This window comes from Maylandia zebra, linkage group LG16 (genome assembly GCF_041146795.1).
Source record: "Maylandia zebra isolate NMK-2024a linkage group LG16, Mzebra_GT3a, whole genome shotgun sequence".
Lineage (NCBI taxonomy): Eukaryota > Metazoa > Chordata > Actinopteri > Cichliformes > Cichlidae > Maylandia > Maylandia zebra.
The window spans coordinates 27,130,143-27,148,530 of NC_135182.1; the positions used below are offsets into that span (position 1 = coordinate 27,130,143).

An 18,388-nucleotide genomic window follows, 5' to 3' on the forward strand; every position below is an offset into this window, starting at 1 on the left:
GAAGCTGATTTCATTGTTTATTCTTTCATATCAGTGGACATTAAGTTTGTCCACTAAGGTTACGGGCCATCATCTCAGTTGGTAGTTTTGTTTTTTCAAAATCAAACCTTTGTAATGTGTATGTTGATGTTAATATTGATGTGTACGTGAAGAAACGTGCAGAATTTGACATGCATCGTTGCCATTGTCTTTGCATGCCTCCTTGCTACCAAGATTGGAAAAATACTACAGCTTGTGGGAATTATCTTTTTATTATTTTGGCTATTATTACTGTCATACATCATCACATATTAGATATTATTAAAACCTGGGGCTTATGCTATCCATTTTAATTGCATCTGAAACTTGGGCTTGTTACATTAATAGAGGCTGAGCTACATTTTGCATCCCTGGGCCCTCTAGTTCCACTAAAAGGAAACTCTTTAATGCTTCAGCACATCAAGGTGTTTGTTGTTGTTTAGACAATTTCATGCTCCCAACTTTGTTGAAGTTTGGAGATGACCACTTGCTGTTCCAACATGTCTGCATATCAGTGCACAAAGTAAGGTCCACAAAGACATGTATGAGCAATTTCAGTGAGTCCTGATCTAAAGCTGCAAAGAGTTTGCTTAAGACACAAATAAACATTAATTTAAGTCCCAAAAGGTTGATTCTGTTCATCTGGACGTAGCATTTTCAGTGGGAGAAACGTTTCATCACTCACCCAAGTTAATTTAAGTCATATTATAATAATTAAATTCCTGCAAACCTTTACTGAATACAGCAGATCATGGTCTTTCAAGGAAGGGCTGCCCTGAAAAACTCGAAGATTCGACTCTCACTTTTTGAAGGGGTCACTGGAAATTAAATATGGTTCAAAGAGCTCAGCAGCGAGAAACATTCAGCATCGTAAGCACTGAAGCACACGCAGGACACATGCGAGTCTAGTCTCAAACTGGCAGGAAGTGAGGCACTGGAATTGGATGTCACCAGCCAGCAGATCAATGGCTGCTCAATGGATCTTGACAAGGAGACAAGCACTTCACTAACCTGGCCTCTAATAGAAACAGTCAGAACTGTGGAAGTTGTACACTCAAAGTCATTAGCTCCAAGAATGTATTATTTTTAAAAAAAAATCTATTTGTTTAAAATTGATGTGTAAGCATCTAGTTAATTGTAATTGATCTACTTAGTGTCATCTGTTTAGATCAGAGTATCACCTTATATGAATACCTCACATGTCTGTAATAGACACAAGTCGTGATTCATGAATCAAATTCTGCATTTTAACCCACCAGTACAATACAGATTGGATCCATCCAGTGGAGACTTTCTAAAGGCTAATAGAGACACTTAAGCTTTCCTCATGCTTTATTTACTAAAGACACACTGTACTACCCAACTGTTAACCACAACATGTAGCACGAGAGTGGCTGGTCAGATTGTGGAAGCAGCTAGTAACAAGGGCTGGCATGAAAATGAAGAGGATGACCAAGTACGGTATATACAGCAGCTCCTCAGCAAACATTATTGTTCTCCTGATAATGAAATATTCATCTATCTATCTATATATTTATCTATCTCTATCTATTTATATTGATAGAAGGACAGTCTTTGAATCAGTATTCATTTCCAAGTGGAGGTTACAGTGGTGATGACAATAATTATAACATACAGGGAACAAAGACATAAGAGCAGAGGAGTTTAAATACCCACTTCTAAAAATCTATGTTGACTGAAAAAGGTGAGCACACACACTATGCTCTCTGACTCACCACACTGAAATGCTCTTCATTTAGCCCGAGCAGGGAGGATTTGTCACATGTCACCTCTGCTGCCTTTCCCACCTGATGGTTTCTGTCACTCTGTCCTGTATATTTTAGACATGTTTTAACACGGTTTCCCTGCTCACACACAAACCATTTCTCCCCAAAGGCAGAATGAAAAAAGAAAAGAAAAGCTGGACAAGCATGCTGTTAGATGTTTGGTAAGTAATACTGCAGTTTAGCCATACAAGTTCTACTACTTCTATAACTGCTAGTACTTCTCTGCATAAATAAATTGTAAATTTTTACTGTTATGGGAGTGGAAAACCTATTTGATCTAATGAATTTTAGGACTGCCTTTCATCTGGGGAACATGGAGATTTGCCTCATCCCAGGCTACAGGGCCTCATTATAGTGTTTTTATCCTCTTGGTGGGATAATCATCAACTGGGCTGAGTCTTTTGAAGCTCTAAGGCACCTGAATTAACAGTGAAAAGCATGTAAAACCTGACACCAACCCACCATGACTAAAAAAAAAAAAAGTATGCTCAAATGTGCAAAACAGATTTGATTAAAATATATTATAAAGAACTTCCAGTATCAGAGTTTAGACTTTCTCGATAGACACTCTCATTGTAATAATTAAAGCAAAAGTACCGAAGTGATCATGGGTGCCTAATAAGTAAATGTTAATGTGCTGTATACATAAACTGGAAGAGTGTCTTCAGTGATTGCACAATTTAAGTATCTCGTGTTGCTGGGAAAAGCACCCCACTCCCACAAAATTCACATTTCCAAAGGCAACATTGCTTGATTGCAATGTAAATCTCAAGTCTGCTGATTTATTTTGATGGCAGACAATTCTTTAGACTAACAATGAAGCTGCTAAAAGGTTTTAATCAGCGCTCCGGAAAAATAATCACTTCTTAAAATTAACCACAGTTGGTAGCCAGTGATTTTTATTTTCCAATAATTCCCCGTCTCATGTTGAAGTAACAGTTCACGTTTGTCAAGGATGCCCTTGAGAAACAGAATATGTGTTATCTATAAACTCTTTTTTTTATTATTTAATTTTTTACATCATATTAAATCCAACTACATACATTACATTAGTGTCTGCGGTAATTTTACAGTTCGGTAAATTTAATAAGTAAAAACAATATAAAACCTCTGGCATGACGGAACCTTTCAAGGTGAATCAACATGCATGATTAGCCTCTCTCTAATGTTGCTGACACTCAATGTTGCATAAAGGCTCGAGGACAAATATATATATAAAAAAAAAAATCTATCTTTCAAAACTATGAAATGAATCTTCCATATATTCATTTCTGACATCTTATATACAGTAACTCAGAGACAGAGCCAGCAGTTGGGCAGCAGCATCCTTCATCAGTGACAATAAGTGGACAGAAGCGTGAGGAAGATTAACTAGAGAATAATTTGGTTTTTGAAGCCGCGGTTGAGGTCTTTATGTGGGAGGACAATTGAGTTCAGTATAATCACCTCAGAGGGGATCGTCACGTTACAACCTGAGGAGACAAAGCAAGGCAGTATTAAGTCTCTGCAAAGGACAAAGACAGTTTATTGCTGTGCTGACTCTCACATCACTCCCTAACATCATTTGTGTAGCTCTTTTTAGCCACAGTTTACTGAAATGTAAAAACAAGTGTGACAATTAGAGAATTTTAATTTGCATACCACCTCATTCAAAGTGCCTTACCTGTGATTTACAAGCTTATTCACAAATATCTTAAATAACTATTCAAATACATGCAGGAACTGGGCCTTAGGTATTGCTTTCTTTCCAATAACTTCATTTCTCAGAACAATATACAGAACACAATATTTGAACAGATATATAATTTCAAGTCAGAGCAGGCTTACCTAGAATTGTAATTGAGGGGGTGAGTTTTCCTTCTCTGAAGAGTGTCTCGCTGTCGATCTTTGCATAGGGATCATTTGGATTTGGGTCACTTGGGGTTCCCTCTACTCTTGCCCACTTGCCAATGGTACTATCCCATCCCACAATGCTGTTCAAAACACAGCAGTGATCCTTGTGGAAGAGGGGGAACGGAAGTTAGTGAAAAATCGGGAAGCCTTCAGCAGGTAATTGTTGTGTTTCAAGTCTCCACATCTGCTTTAATACAGGTGTTCCAAATTCTGGGGGAGACGGGGGGATATGAGGTCACGTATTCCAAGGATACCTGACCATAGTGTGTAACAATCAATTCAGTGATTCTATTGGCTCTCAGAGATAATATAGATAAGAATAGAGGGTGAAATATGCTCTTTTTCTTTTCCTATGTGGTCCCCATCTTACACTTGATTATTTTGCGGAACCCTTGGCTATAGGTCATTAGTCCCTGGAAGCCCTGAAACTCCACTTTAAGCATCACTCCTCCATTAGAGATTGTTCAAACATGAAGAGAGGAAAAAAGCAGTGAGTATTACAACAGGTAGTGATGATTTGTAAGTATTGCTTAAATTACAAATTGTTCTTCTAGGCAATGCACAATGAAAACCAATAAGTCACCAGCAGTATAAATTCATTTTAAAAGGCTGCCAGTCATCGCTGGAGGTGTGGGATTCAATTATTCCGGCCTCAAAATCGTTAAAAATGACATCTTTGTGTGAGGTGCATGCGACGATATTTCTAGTGTGACAGATGAGTAAAGATAAATTTCAGAGAGGTCACAGCTGAAGTGTGGATAAAATGTAAAGCTGATCACTTCAGATAAATTCACCTCCATGTCAATTAGTTTGATGTTTAGTATAATGCCAAGCAAGACATGTCTGATGAAGTGAAGCAAGTTGAGCAGGGAATTGGAAATTACATTGCTCAACTTTAAAGGAACGCTTTTAAATCAGAGTATCAAGTCAGTTAAACTTCTGGAATATTGATCTGGTCAGTTAAGTAGCAGAGAGGGTTGTTAATCAGTTTCAGGTGCTTTCGTCTTAATGAAATTAACAACAGGTGCACTAGAAAAGAAGCAGTGATGAAACAACATCCTTACTTCCTATTTTTTCACTGTAGTTTTGTATTCAGGTAGGGTCAGTGTCACCACTGGTAGCATGAGGCGATACCTGGACCCTACAGGGGCTGCATAGGTAGTCCAACTCCCCCAGGAAGTCACATGAAGACATGCAATTACTAAAAGGTTTGCTTTGTCTATGAGCAGGGCCTCAAGAGCATGGAGGAGATAGACAGTTACTCTAGGAGAGCTGAACAGGGTCGTAGAAGCTTCCTAATCCATCAGCAGCACCGGCATCTGCTCCTTTGTGCAAAGAGGAGAAGGTGCACAACAATGCATGGCCTCATGTGGCAGTTTGTATGCAGGCAATTCCTAAAGAATGAAGGAGGTCATACCACCAACTGGCCCCCATGATCGCCCAACCTAAATCCAATCATGTTTCGGTCCATTCGATGCCGCATTGCACCTCAGACTGTCCCGGAGCTCAGTGACGCTGAGGTCCAGATGTGGGAGGATATCCCCCTGGACACCATCTGCCTCATCATCAGGAACATGCGCCCATATTGCCAGACATGCATACAAGCACGCAGGGGCCACATAAACTACTGAGTACCATTTTGAGTTGCAATTAAATTTTGGCAAAATAGACTGTCACGTCATTTTTTTCCACTTCTGACTTTCAGGTGTCTTTGAATACAACCCTCTGTAAGTTGATCACTTTCATTTCCAACCTGTCATCCTTTCATTCCTAACACGTTACCCAGTCCATATCAGTATCGATATCACGCATGATTTTTTTCTAACAGTGTACTTTATATTCAGAGGCAGTCACCTGTAAATTTGCACCATGGAGGATGATAGATTCTCGAACTCTGACACCAGCGCCGATAGTCACTCCAGTGCCGATGGAAACGTTGGGACCCAACTGCAAAGAGAAAATAAATTACTGCGTGAGATAATATCTGTACCATTTCAACTAGTAACACCAAATTAACTTATCAGACCATCTAAAAGCACATTCTTCTCTTTTTTAGAGTTAAATGCAGTACAAAATTTTTAATATGAGGCTCTGCTGTTAACAGGACATGCCATTTCTATTTAAAGCGTATAAGGAAAACCCTTACCACAGCTGTGGGATCAATATTAGCTGTAGGATGAATATAGACATTACCTGGAGAAAGGAAAAGAAAGCAAGTCTAAATAGATTTGTTTGTGTTATTATGAGGAAGGAAAAAAAAGATACAGGAAGTTAATAAATTGTACCAGTTATTTTGGGGCCTCCCTCCTTATTTGACGCCAGTCTTTCAGGATGAGTTGTGTGATACTGGTTGAGGTACAATCGACTGGCATAAATTGCAGACCTGAGGGGGGAAAAAAGTCAAAGAAATAAAATAAATAAATGAGTATAAATCAAGAGTCTCTTCATTTAAGGTGGTAATTTACATTTTTGTACAGCTTATAGCATAATCACACTGCACAAAGACTTCCTTGGTGAGTCTACATGGACTGTATAAACAACTATAAAAACTCACTCTCTGTGTCAAAGAAATAAGTTGTACTTCAACAAGGTTTGGAGCCTATATGCATGCAAGTCCAGTGTCTCCCATATTCTTTGACATTCAGGGTTGCAGTATCAAATTTATGCTCTCTTGAATGCGACACCATTTATGACACATTCACTCACCCTGCAGATTTAATCTGGCTCCAGAAGCTGAGGGTTTTATATACGTAGAGTTTTCCCTGTCCTGCCAGGGCAGTGAAAATGTCCTGCTCCAGCCTGATGGCCTCAGCTCGGTGCCAGCCGTTGGTTGGCTCCTCTCTGCCAGAAATAGATCATCAGTCGCACAGAGTTACAAATCCCATTTTTTAAAATATTGTGCACAAAGCTTGAGGCTGGAATTAAATTCAAGACAGAATCGGCATAAACTACCCTCAACTGAACGAAACTTTATTTTTCGAGTGTCAGCTGAAACCGTATATTTTCTGAATTTTGGAAAAAATGAGGTGACAAGTTTTCCAGAATTCATAACCTAAAGCTGTGGCCAAGCCTTGCCTGCTCACCAAGACGAAAACTGATGACTTGCATGCCAATGTTGCAGCGCAGACCAAGCACACCTATTTATAACCAGAGTTGGTCGTTAATGATCAGGTTCAGCTTTCTCTCCAAACATCAAATAAACAATTCACATATACAAAATGTGAAGTTTTATCACGTTCCTTTTTCTTGCCAAAGGTGAATAAAGAAATGAGAATTACATCCCGTTTTCCCCTTTCACTCCTCCTGTTCTTGAGTAGCTATTGAGATTCTTCAAATATTTAGTTGTGTACAAAAAAAACCAAAGAAAAAAACAACAACAACCCAGCGGTTCCCATTACCTCTAAAGTCTCTTAAGAAAACATGAATTTATTGCCCTACTATCCAGCCTGCAGAGTCAAATGAGAACACCGAGTTAAAATGCATCACTGTTATCTTTGATGGTGTCAGTGCTGGGCTGAAACCAAAGCTGATTACCTAGTTGTGATCCAAAACTTAAGTAGAAGAGACTATGTGTTCCATACTAATCAGGGTCTCTGGCATAGTGTATTGTGAGAGCCCTGAGATGAAACAGAGTGTTAAATATTGATGAAAAGAATATTTTAAAGGATTGCACCCATAATTGAAGTTTTACCAAGAAGGAGGGGGTGTGGTTAGAGGCGAAGCGGTCCCCAAGAGACTGCAGTAAAAGCCTTCTTATTTCTATCAAGTATCTCTGATGTGTTCAACAATTTTGCTGATTCAGTGCCCAGCTTGATTTAAGTGCTATTGATGTTAGCAGGTGAATTATGCAAAGCGCGGTTTGACCTGTTGTAATATATTTCAAGTGTCCTTGGTGTGGTATTTGTTAGGTCAGCTACTGTACAGTGAAAACAAACTGAAAAAGTATCAAAGATTGTATTAAAAAAAAAAAAAACATATATTGATCCCATGTTTTATTGTAGCTTCTGTGAAATAGCAGGGTACACTCAGTCCACATGCATATTATTATATTATAAAAAGCAAGTCTTCTAGTGAAGCGATGAGCAAAGCGAGACATCTGTATCAGTTTGACATGAAGCTTCACTATCTCGATTATAGTTTTTTTCTAGCTTATTCAGCAGAAACTATAGAGACAACTAAATGTGTTGAGCCTCTTTAAAAAAATAAATAAATAAACCGATCATTTCAAAATGCAGTTCCTCAGAAGAGCAGGTTACAATAGCGTAGATGTTTCTTTAAACCTACGCATATGGATGTGAATTGCATTTTGTCTATACTCTATAAATTTGCAACTACTCCTGGAAAAGGTAAGAGGACTGAATAACCATTCTTATTAAATATGAACATTATCCTCCATTACAGATGCTTTATGTAGTGCTCTACACTAGAGGGGTTAGCGATGTTTCATAAAAGCAGGCAATGGTACCTCTTGATCTGAGGCTAGTTAAGCTTCTTTAATCTCTAGGACATACTGAAGTCAGCAGCAGCAAAATCTTGGCTCCTGTTAATCTTGCTCTTGCCAAGAGCTTCAGTTTACTGTGTTTACTGGTTCATTCACTGCCTGCTAGTCCTTCAACATGACTGACTAGAGGTCAAAGACAGTAGGGAAAAATATGGGCAGAACAGAAGCTAGATGAATTTACTATCCTATCTAGAGGCGAAATGTGGTATTACACAGGCCAGACTAAAAGCCTATTTATACCTGCCCTTGTCACCATCCTGAAAAGCGACATCACAACTGCCGGCCTGAGTCATTTAAGTTTTTTGTGCCCCTTTTGACTTTTTGTAACTCTGGCACAGTTGGATTGAAGACACCAGTGTTCGATCAGTGATGTATCAGTATATATCAGGTGCTCAGGGATTCCCAGATTATACAAGGGGAGATGCTGCAAAAGGAGATAAGACTTTATGAAGAAAACTTTGTGTTGCTTTTTTTTCTGGTTTCAATTTTTTCTACTCTTATAGCAGTGCTGATGCAGAGGTTTTATCTGAGTGGTGACACGCATATTTCAGCAGAAGAATGCAGCAAGTCTGGCATGCGCTCAGTGTCAGTATAAAGGCTCGTTTATACTCCGCTGCAGACACCGACATGGACAGCAGGAGATCTGACAGCTGAGCAGTGATTCCTGTTATATCTCTTTGAAGCCTGCAGCGCATGAGTAGTTGGCGTACTATAATGTAAAATCTCCGTGGATGACTTGGCATGGTCGTGAACAACAGGCAGACACACAGAAGGCCGCACAGACCCATCGTGCTCACTGTCTAATGACAAAATCTGCACGACTCTGACCTGAGCATGCCCTAGCAGACTTGCAGAAGTGGAAAGTATACTCAAGGTGGGGATGGCGCTGTGGTGACGTTACAGTTGTCATGTGACAAAACGACTGCAACGACGATAAGCAAACAATAATCTGGTTGGCATTCTAACATTACTAGATGTCTTTTAAATACAATGCAGAGACATCTTTGACATAACATTATAGCTGTTGATACGTTTAGTTAATTTTCAACATCTTGAGCTGTTTCACAAAGCATAATTTTATTTATTTCTTAAAACAGTCCAGCTAGGATGTCATTAGTAAAACCTGGGTACACCAACAGAACAATGGTAAACTGAGTTTAAATTATGGCTTGTGTACAGACTGAAAAGTACTAAGTGACATTTTTTCACCTAGAAATCCAAAGAGCTGTTTTACCAGTTTCCAGTCTTTGTGTTAAGCTAAACAAAACTGAACTGAATGTAAACAGTGCTCAAAATGTCAGACCATGAAATCTAAGAAACAAAAAAATATTGTTTCCATGTCACTGTGCACAGAAAAGTGATACAAGTAGCATTCACAAGGAATTCTCACCCCATACACTAAGTGCTCTAAAACCACACCATGCAACCTAATCATACCCACTTACCCATCATAGGGATATCTGATGATTGTATGAAGAGACAGAAAACATGGCAGGGAGGAGAAAGGAAGGAAAAAAGACAAATGAAGAGAAACAAAGAAATGGAGTAAATGGTATTCACACACATTCCCACGCACATACCAACAAGTGGGACAGCTACAACTCACAGTAACATGTCCTGCTGGTTCTTCTGGAAGACTGCGCCAATATGTTGGAAGATGTCTGGGTTAAAGAGGTATATACCACAGTTGATGATGTCACTCACAAATGTGCTTGGCTTTTCCACATAATGCAAGACCTACATATCAAAAAAGAAAGATTAATCATAATTTTAAGTTTCAGCAGTACAGAGTAACTGTCTAGGAAGACCAAATGGTTAAATACCTCGTTCGATTCTTCGTTTTCCACAATACAGCCATAATTCATGGATTGCTTTCTGTTTGCCTAATTAGAGAAAATGTCAATATAATTTAGCATAATCTCAAATTCTATAAAGAGAAAAGATCTAATATAACCATTTTAATTGTAGTCAAAAAGTCAAAGAAAAACCAACCAAGTAAATCTAGTTTTACTTTCACGACAGTTCACGTTCCAGAAACTAATTATAATGTTTTACCGTTGTCCCAAGGATAACAAAGCTGTTTGGTTCTCCGTGTTCTTTCTGAAAGCTGAGCATCTCTGTAAGAGGAAATGCTGAACAAACATCAGCATTCAGTACAAAGAAAGCCTCTGGACTGCCAGAGACAATCTGATCTCTGAAGTGATAGATGCCCCCTCCAGTGCCCAGGGCTGCATACTCCTGCAAGTACCTGTGGTGAGGAGTTAAGAAGAGTGAAATATCTACAGGTATTTAGCAATGGGCGTGCACAGTAGCAAGTAAAGCATTACATTTGCCACAAAAAAGAATAACTAAAGACAAACAGAATCAAAATGGTGTTCTGGTTTGTGTCGTATACAAAATGTATTTCTAAATCTTGACACTGAACTATCACATCCTCCTAATTCTCACAAGCTCGTGTCGCTGCTATCGATATACCCAGGAAATGTAAACATTTTTCTATAAAAAAGCAAAGCCAACAGCTCCACTGTTTACCTGATTGAAATTTTGAACTCCTGCTGTGCATTTAACAGAAATCTATTCAGTTCTTCATTTGGCTGATAAAAACCAATGAGCAAAATCTCCTTCATGTTTGGAACCTATATATAAAAAAAGAAAACAAAAAGGATCAGCATTAGAGTGATTGTGGGTGCTGTCTGTCACAAAACACAGGCCAAGAAATTCCCAACACCAACTACTAATGAGGCGACAGTTGCTTTAGTATTTTAAGAATTACTAAGCTCTTACAAAAAAGAAAAAAAACAAACAAGAGCCAACATTTCAAAACTAGTGACAATCCGATACTTTAAAATGAAACTTACCTTGGCACATGCTTCAATGTGGTGCTGAAGCATGGGAACACCAGCTACTGGAAACAGGGGTTTGGGCACTTCAAATGACAGTGGCCTGAATCTTGTGCCTGAAAAACAGTGTTTGAATATTTTAAGAAAAATAATAATAACAACTTTATTTGTATAGCACTTTTCAAAACAAAGGATTACATGTGCGTAACAGTTCAAATTAAACTCGCACATAGCAGATAGATATACAAGTTAACATTAAGACAAACAGACACAATCAACCTAACATGATTAGACATTCATTCAAACATACACACATACACACAATTTTACTATAGTTGAAAATAAAGAGGAAAAGATTAAGGGAAAGGTAACCTTTAAAAATTACTTTTAAGCTAATTTTAGAGTCATAGAGTCAGCAAACCTGATTGACTGAGGAAGGCAGTTGCACAGTTTAGGCAAAACAACCTCAAAAGCACAGTCACCTCTAGTTTTAAAGTCAGAGTGGCGGACAGGTTTTCTAACTCCGACTGAATAGCAGGTTTCATTTTTGTACCAGTTCTGAAGTGAATTAAAAAGACAAACAAGTGTCTTTTGAGATGCAAGCATTCACTGAGGTAGGAGGGGCTCTTGAGGTTGTTGGGCTTGACAGAAAAGTACAATTATGTGTCATCTGCATAAAAAATGATAGGAGAATCCATTTAAACTATTAAGCAGAAGCACATGTAACATATAGAAAGAAAACAGAAATTGTCCAAGAACTGAGCCCTGAGGGGTTCAGAGGTGGACATACATTGACTAATATGAATTCTGAGGTATCTGTTCAATAAGTATGAAGAAAACCATTTGAAAGCAGTACCAGTGATGCCAGCCTGTTTTGTAGTCTATTAATAAGAGTAGCACGAACAAAGGCTGCAGATAAGTCAAGCAAGACTAAAATAGAATGTTCACCCTTCTCTTAGTGCATAAGAATGCCATTGGCAATCTCCAATAAAGCTGTTTCAGAGCTGTGGTTTTGTTGGTAACCCGACTGGAATTTATTTAACTTATTTTAAGATGTTCTTCCTTCAACAATCTAAAGACACTAACGAGCAAGAACTTCCTCAAGGCTTTTAGAAATAAACAAGACGTACACCTATCTGGAACAACCCTGACATATTACAAAACAATAATATGATAAACTTTTCAGATTGGAGTGATAAAGGAATCAAATATTTAGAACATATACTAGAAGGAACAGAATTTATTTCATTTGACGGACTAGTTACACAATATGGGATCAACAAGAAAAGATTTTTAGAATATCAACAAATTAAATCCATAGTAAAAAAGAAATTTAAACCGGGTCAAGTTGAACTACAAACACCACCAAGTGTGGTTCAATTTCTTACTCTTAAACCCCCCAAATTACTATCCAAAATATACAGAATGCTTTCTAAAACAGATGAATCAATATCACTTCCTATTGCAAAATGGGAAGCGGATTTATCAGTTAACTTAGACCTAAACTTCTGGTCTCAGATTTGCTTAAAAACCTTTCATCTAATTAGAAATCCCAGTCTTCAATTAATTCAATACAAAATATTACATAGAGTACACTATACAGGTCATCGGATGTTCAAGATGGGCTTTACGTCTACCAACAACTGCTCACACTGCCAAACCAATTCACCGGACAATTATATCCACGCTCTTTGGTTCTGTCCACCAGTTCAGAAGTTTTGGCGCGAGATATGTGAAGACTTATCGAAGTGTCTGAAATGTAACATTCCAACTTCCCCCTTAGTGTGTTTGTTGGGCAGCTTAGATAATGTCACTTCAGAAAAGAATATCGCCCATATGATCTTCACTGCCCTATGCATAGCCAAGAAAACAGTCCTCATGAACTGGAAAAATAAAAATAATCTTAATTCTAACCAATATAGAAATTATCTATTAGATTACATTACTTTTGATACAGCCTCTGCCACCACATCAGATCAATTGCTCTGGGCTCCTTTGATCAGCTCCATCACCTAGTGGGGATGGGGGGTCATAGTTTGGTCCCGCCTTCACTGTTGTGATTGGTGTGGGGGTAGGGACAGGCTTAGGGCGTCGGGGGGTTCCCCGGAGGCATCTTCCTTGGGGGGCTCAACCCGGGGTAGCGGTCATGTCCGGTTAGGGGCTCTGTTGGCTCTCCGGTGACTGTTTCCTCGCGGCTGCGTGCAGCGGGGCTAGGGGAGGGTCTGTGCTGACGGACGTGGGTTACTGACCTGGTAGCCTGGCTGGCCCTGGGTGGGTCCGGGATGGGCGTGAGGTTCTGGGGGCGCTCTGTCTCTGGGCTGGGACCCGGACTGGGCCTCGGGGGCTTGGGTCCTGGTTGGTGTGTTGCCGGGGTTGTGGGCGGGTGGGTGCATGGGGGCCCAGCCCTGGAGCAGGGTGCCGCCGGTGCGTCGAGCCACCTGGGGGGCTCTTCAACTGGTGGGGGAGATTGTCACATCTTGCAGGAGCTTTCCTCTCCTCAGGAGCTCCCTCTGCAGGAGGGGGAGATACAGGAGAGGTGGAGGAAGATCTCAGCCTGGGTGTTTATTGTCTTATGTAGTCTGGAAGATGAGTGGATGGTGGGGTGGGTGCAGTTTTCTCTGTGGTGGGGTTGGGTGGACTGTCCCGGGCTCTGTGGGGCCGGGCGGCGCTGCTGCACTGGGCCCGGTCTGGATGGGCCTGGGCCCCCTTTCCCTGGCGGGTCGCGGAGTATGGGGGTGCCTACTGGGGTCAGCGGGGGAGCTGGCCCCAGGGAGGGGTCACTTGCCCCTCCCTTCCTTCCCTCCCCATCTCCAGCTGCCTCCCTCTTCCCGCTCCACCACAACCACCCACACATGCAGGGCCTTGGAGTAGGGGTATGTCACCAGGGTGCAGAGGAGGCTACCCCCCCCCCCCCCCCCCCCCCTCTGTCCCCTTCTGGCTGCCTCTGCCTCAATTTTATCCCACAACTTAGACATTCACATTACTCACACTCTCATTACACATACATATAGGATCTTGGGGGTGGGCACGATACACGGAGTCCAAAGTACCATCAGGGTGTACACCCCACCCCTGGCATCGTTGCCCACCTCTCAATTTTAAATACACGTAGACATTGAGGGCTAGCAGGAGGGACCATGCGCTTACCTGCTGCTCTCTGGCAGGTAGCTCCATGCCCTCCTGGGTTTTAAATGCACCTTAGAACACACATGCATCAACATTACAATGAGCGGGTGGAGGGAGGTTTGGAGTCTTCTCTCACCCCCGTTCTCTGCGACCTGCTGGAGCAGGGGGGCTAGGAGGAGGAGTTGGCCGTCCGACTGCGGTCTGGAGTGTGGAGCCTTCCTGCTGCTGCGGAGTCGGGGCGGTCTGCCTCCCTCCACCGCAGGGAAAAGGGAAACACCACCTGGGTCTGGGTGCAGTTCCCCCCTCCAGGGGCAAGGGCACCTAGACCCGGTTTGTAGAGTACGCTTGGGGAGTGTGATCGTGTGTACAACGTCTCTTTATGTCTGTCTCCACGTTGGTTGAGTGTGGAGTAAGTGCATATGAGAGCATGAGGGTGGGAATGGATGTTTGTATATGTGTGTGCCTGTATGTCTGTGTCTATATGTCAGGTTGGGTGTCAGGCGCCACCTCTCTGGGGACATCTTAGGCCCTCCAAGGTATGGAGGCCTATCTCCCCCTACCACCACTTCCCCTGCCAGTGGCGGACCCCCTCAGACATCGGTGCGTTGGTGGTTCTTTGTGTCCGGGGATGGGCGTCCAGGTACACACCGGCTCACTCCTTGGCGGCCGCTTATCGGGGCCTGGAGCCTGGGGCTCGCTCGGGCCACTTCGGAGGTGGGGTGCCCCCGGCCCCTCGGCCTGCGGCTCGGTCACTCAGGCGCAGCTGACTGCCGGCGGAGCTCACGGGCGCGTCACTGCAACTCCCCCTGGCTTCTGCTCCGCGGCTGCTGAGTGAGCCCTCATCTGGGACTCTCCTCAGCTCTTTCCGGGACAGTGGCGCAGCTGCCCCTCTGTTGGTCTTCCTTGGTCTCTTGTGTTCTGGGGGCCTCTGGATGTCTGGAGTTTTGATCTCCTCCACACCTGCTTCATGCCCTGGAGGACGGGGCTGTGGCCCCCCCACACCCTCTAGCAGATTATTACATGAAGGAACCTTTTAAAAAAACAAAAAACAAGCGCGTCCATGCTCACAGGTGTACACACGGGTGATCACACCCACAAACTACACCCTTTTTGGCTCCTACCTCAAAGCACACTGTGTTCTGTTGATCTTATGTGCTGCACAATAATGTTTAACATTTAGTATTTACTGTCATATTCCCATATATCATTGTGATGTTGTTTATTCTATTACTCTTGTTCTCTTCTGCTTGCTTTCTTTTTTCTTTCTCAGCAGGTGATCCAGGTGATTGATATATGCATTTTTTTTTTCTCTGCCCGTTCTGTTGGTTTTTGTCTTTTGCCCTTCTCCCCCGTCCCTCTTCTCAGCTGTTTCTCTTTCCCTCTTTCTTTCTCCCCTTCTTTCCCCCAGTCAAGTCTGTCCCGTATTCAGTAAGTGAAAATAAAATAAACAATAAAAGGTGAATCAAATGGACCATTACGGCAAGGCTGGGATGGTCAGTTTGGTAAAGTAAATCCGTTGGGCATCTTTCTTTGCCTTTAGACAACAATTCTGATGGCAAAAGAGCCAAACGGGACAGGCCAAAAAAAAAAAAAGAAAAAAAAAAAAAAAAGAAATAAACAGGAGTTTGGAAATTGGCTTGTAATTATATGAAACAGTGGGATCTAAGGATATTTTTTCAGCAGCGGAAAGACACTTGCTGTTTTAATGCTCAGGGTCTCACTTGTGTCATCACTATATAACAAGGAGTTTATGCATGAGAAGATCTGCATTTACTAATCTGCCTACAGTTCTGAGTGCTTGGGTTGGTAGTCTATTCTTTACATCACTTTCACCTTCACCATGCTCTCACACTCAATTCTGTCATCATCACTCTGTTCTTGCCTGCCTTCTGCGAGCTTCTGTTCTGTGTGCTTTACATATCAGTCCTCTTCTATAATTTTGTCTTTCAATCTTTCATGATTTATTTTTTTTATGTATTATTTTATTTATTTTATTATTTGTTTTGGGCTGTTCCTCCAAAGCATGCCATCTTCTGTTTGAAAATGGAAAAATCTGAGCAAATCATATCACGAGGGCTCAGTCGTTAAAAAGATAAGAATACAAAGCAGACACAGTAAAGGGTACTGTATGTATGTAGCTGGTTTCTCCTAAGTATAAAATAAAAGACAGACGATCTTGCCGAGCTATAGAGCCTTTCATTACAAACCCATTAACTTTATTATTAAACTTTACTTAAAAAAAAAATAAAAAATAGAATAAGTAATCTAAAATACTTTTCTATAAATAACTGTCACGCTTGCTGAGAGGGAATGACATTAATGCATCAGTAGTGGAAGGCAAGCTAAAGTTTTGGGGGGTTTTCCAAAAAAAATCTGTGCTCAGGTTGGACTATAGTTTACAAGACGTGGTGATAAAATATTAGGGTATAAAAGCTATATGGGTAAGATTTTACTTCTTGTTCGTGGGACACGTTGTGACACGTCAGTGATAAAAACAACTTCAGCCAGCCTGTTAGCATTAGCAGCCTAGCCTTGCTTTAAACACACGTTAATGACTTTGAAAACACGCCAAGGAAAAGAGTTACCTTTCTGGGGGCCTCCGATTAAAATGACCGACTTCAACATCTTGACAGAAACGCTGCTTGGTGACATGCAAGACCTGGCTGGAAACTATCTGCAGCAGTAAGCAACAGCTGTGAGAGCATTTCCGCACTCACTTCCTGATTGTGACGTTAACGAGATTATCGTGAAATCACGGACCAGAGTGTTCGGAGTGAAACGGAGTCAAGCGCCTGAAAGCTTTGGACTACAAATGCTCTTTTTGAAATCACCAGAATATGCCTTTGTGTACGTGCGACAATATTTCAAGATTATGTTTAACTGCATCAATTATGATGTTATTAATTTATAGTATGCTAAATATTATAAATACTAAAAATATATCCATTATAATATCACTGCAAACTCTTATATAAATTATATCCAGGCTCAGTAAACCTTGTGTACCTTATGTGTCTCCTATACATCAAACTAAACATCTGAACTTTTTTTTTCCTTAAAACTCCTTCTTTGTGCTTTAATATTGTTGCATTATTTGTTTGTTTGTTTGTATATTTATTTTATGTAGCATACTTCTTCTAGGTGCTTCCTTTAGAGGTAGTCACAGTGGATCTTCCTCCATCTCACTTTATCTCGAGCATTCAGTTTTATCACACCAAATCTTTGCATGTCCTTCAGTACATCCATGAACCTTTTCTATGGTCTTCCTTTTTTCCTCCTGCCTGGCAGCACAATTTAAAACACTCATTGTCCAATATATATCCCCTGTCCCTCCTCTACCCATGTCCAAACCACTTCAGTCTTGTGTCTCTTAACTTTGTCTCCAGACCACTCAGCCCAAGCTGTCTCTCTGATGTGTTCATGTCTAATGTATTTCATTGTGGTCACTCCCAGTGAAAACATTGCATCTGTAAGTGTTCCACCTTCAGTTCCACCTCTTGTCAAGCCAAACATGATAACATTTTTTAATTTTTTTATATATACACCTAAGTGCTTTCGATCTAACTTTCACATTCCAACTTGGTATTCAGTATCTTGCCCATGGATACTTTGGCATGCAGACTGGATCAGCCACCCTTCAAGCAGCCACCCTTTGATCAAGTCATTGAACTACCAACCTCCTGATTAGTAGATAACATGTTCTACGTCCTGAGCTAAACCCCATACCACATTATACAAAATTTAGTCTTGAAAGACTTTGCAACAGTGTTGTGAAAACATTCTAAATGACCTTTTTTTTAGTGAGAAAATAAGAGTATGAAGACCTGGGTCTGACATATCTTTGATTACTGCAGTAGACAGCCCAAGCATATCTAGACTAGACTAGACTACCACAATATTAACTGATTATACTTAATCCTAAACCTGTAATGTGCCACAGTTTGCCATTTCTCACTTGCACTGTATTATAGCGCTTATTTTAGTTCTAATAAATCCAGTTCTACCTTTGTAAAAAACAAACAAACAAAAACAAACAGGGTATAAAATCTGATTATTACAAAAAACAGGATTGTAATCCTACAGCTTGCTGTAATATATTCTTACTGATCATCTATTCCTTTTTTAGAACATCTCTTGCATCCACACAAAGTAGGTTATTCCCTTATTTCAGCTGAGGGAAGTTCTAGCAGTGGGGAAAATATCTCAGCTGTCAGTTTTGAATG

General features: G+C 40.8%; 1 protein-coding gene across 2 annotated transcripts; it reads right to left on the reverse strand.

Moving 5' to 3' along the window:
- Window positions 1–2,686: 2,686 nt before the first annotated feature.
- On the reverse strand, window positions 2,687–16,907 carry gmppaa (GDP-mannose pyrophosphorylase Aa). 2 transcript variants are annotated; one of them, XM_004563128.4, is made up of 13 exons: window positions 16,751–16,907; window positions 11,058–11,155; window positions 10,732–10,835; window positions 10,255–10,447; window positions 10,023–10,082; window positions 9,806–9,936; window positions 9,645–9,659; window positions 6,405–6,539; window positions 5,984–6,081; window positions 5,845–5,891; window positions 5,553–5,645; window positions 3,633–3,801; window positions 2,687–3,277 (listed from the first exon to the last, which is right to left on the reverse strand). In XM_004563128.4, exons 1-13 carry the CDS (start codon window positions 16,815–16,817, stop codon window positions 3,177–3,179), a joined length of 1,311 nt encoding a protein of 436 aa, XP_004563185.1. In that variant the 5' UTR covers window positions 16,818–16,907; the 3' UTR covers window positions 2,687–3,176. The 2 variants fall into 2 exon arrangements, with proteins under 2 accessions (XP_004563185.1, XP_004563186.1); XM_004563129.5 differs by lacking the exon at window positions 9,645–9,659.
- Between the last annotated feature and the right edge of the window lie 1,481 nt (window positions 16,908–18,388).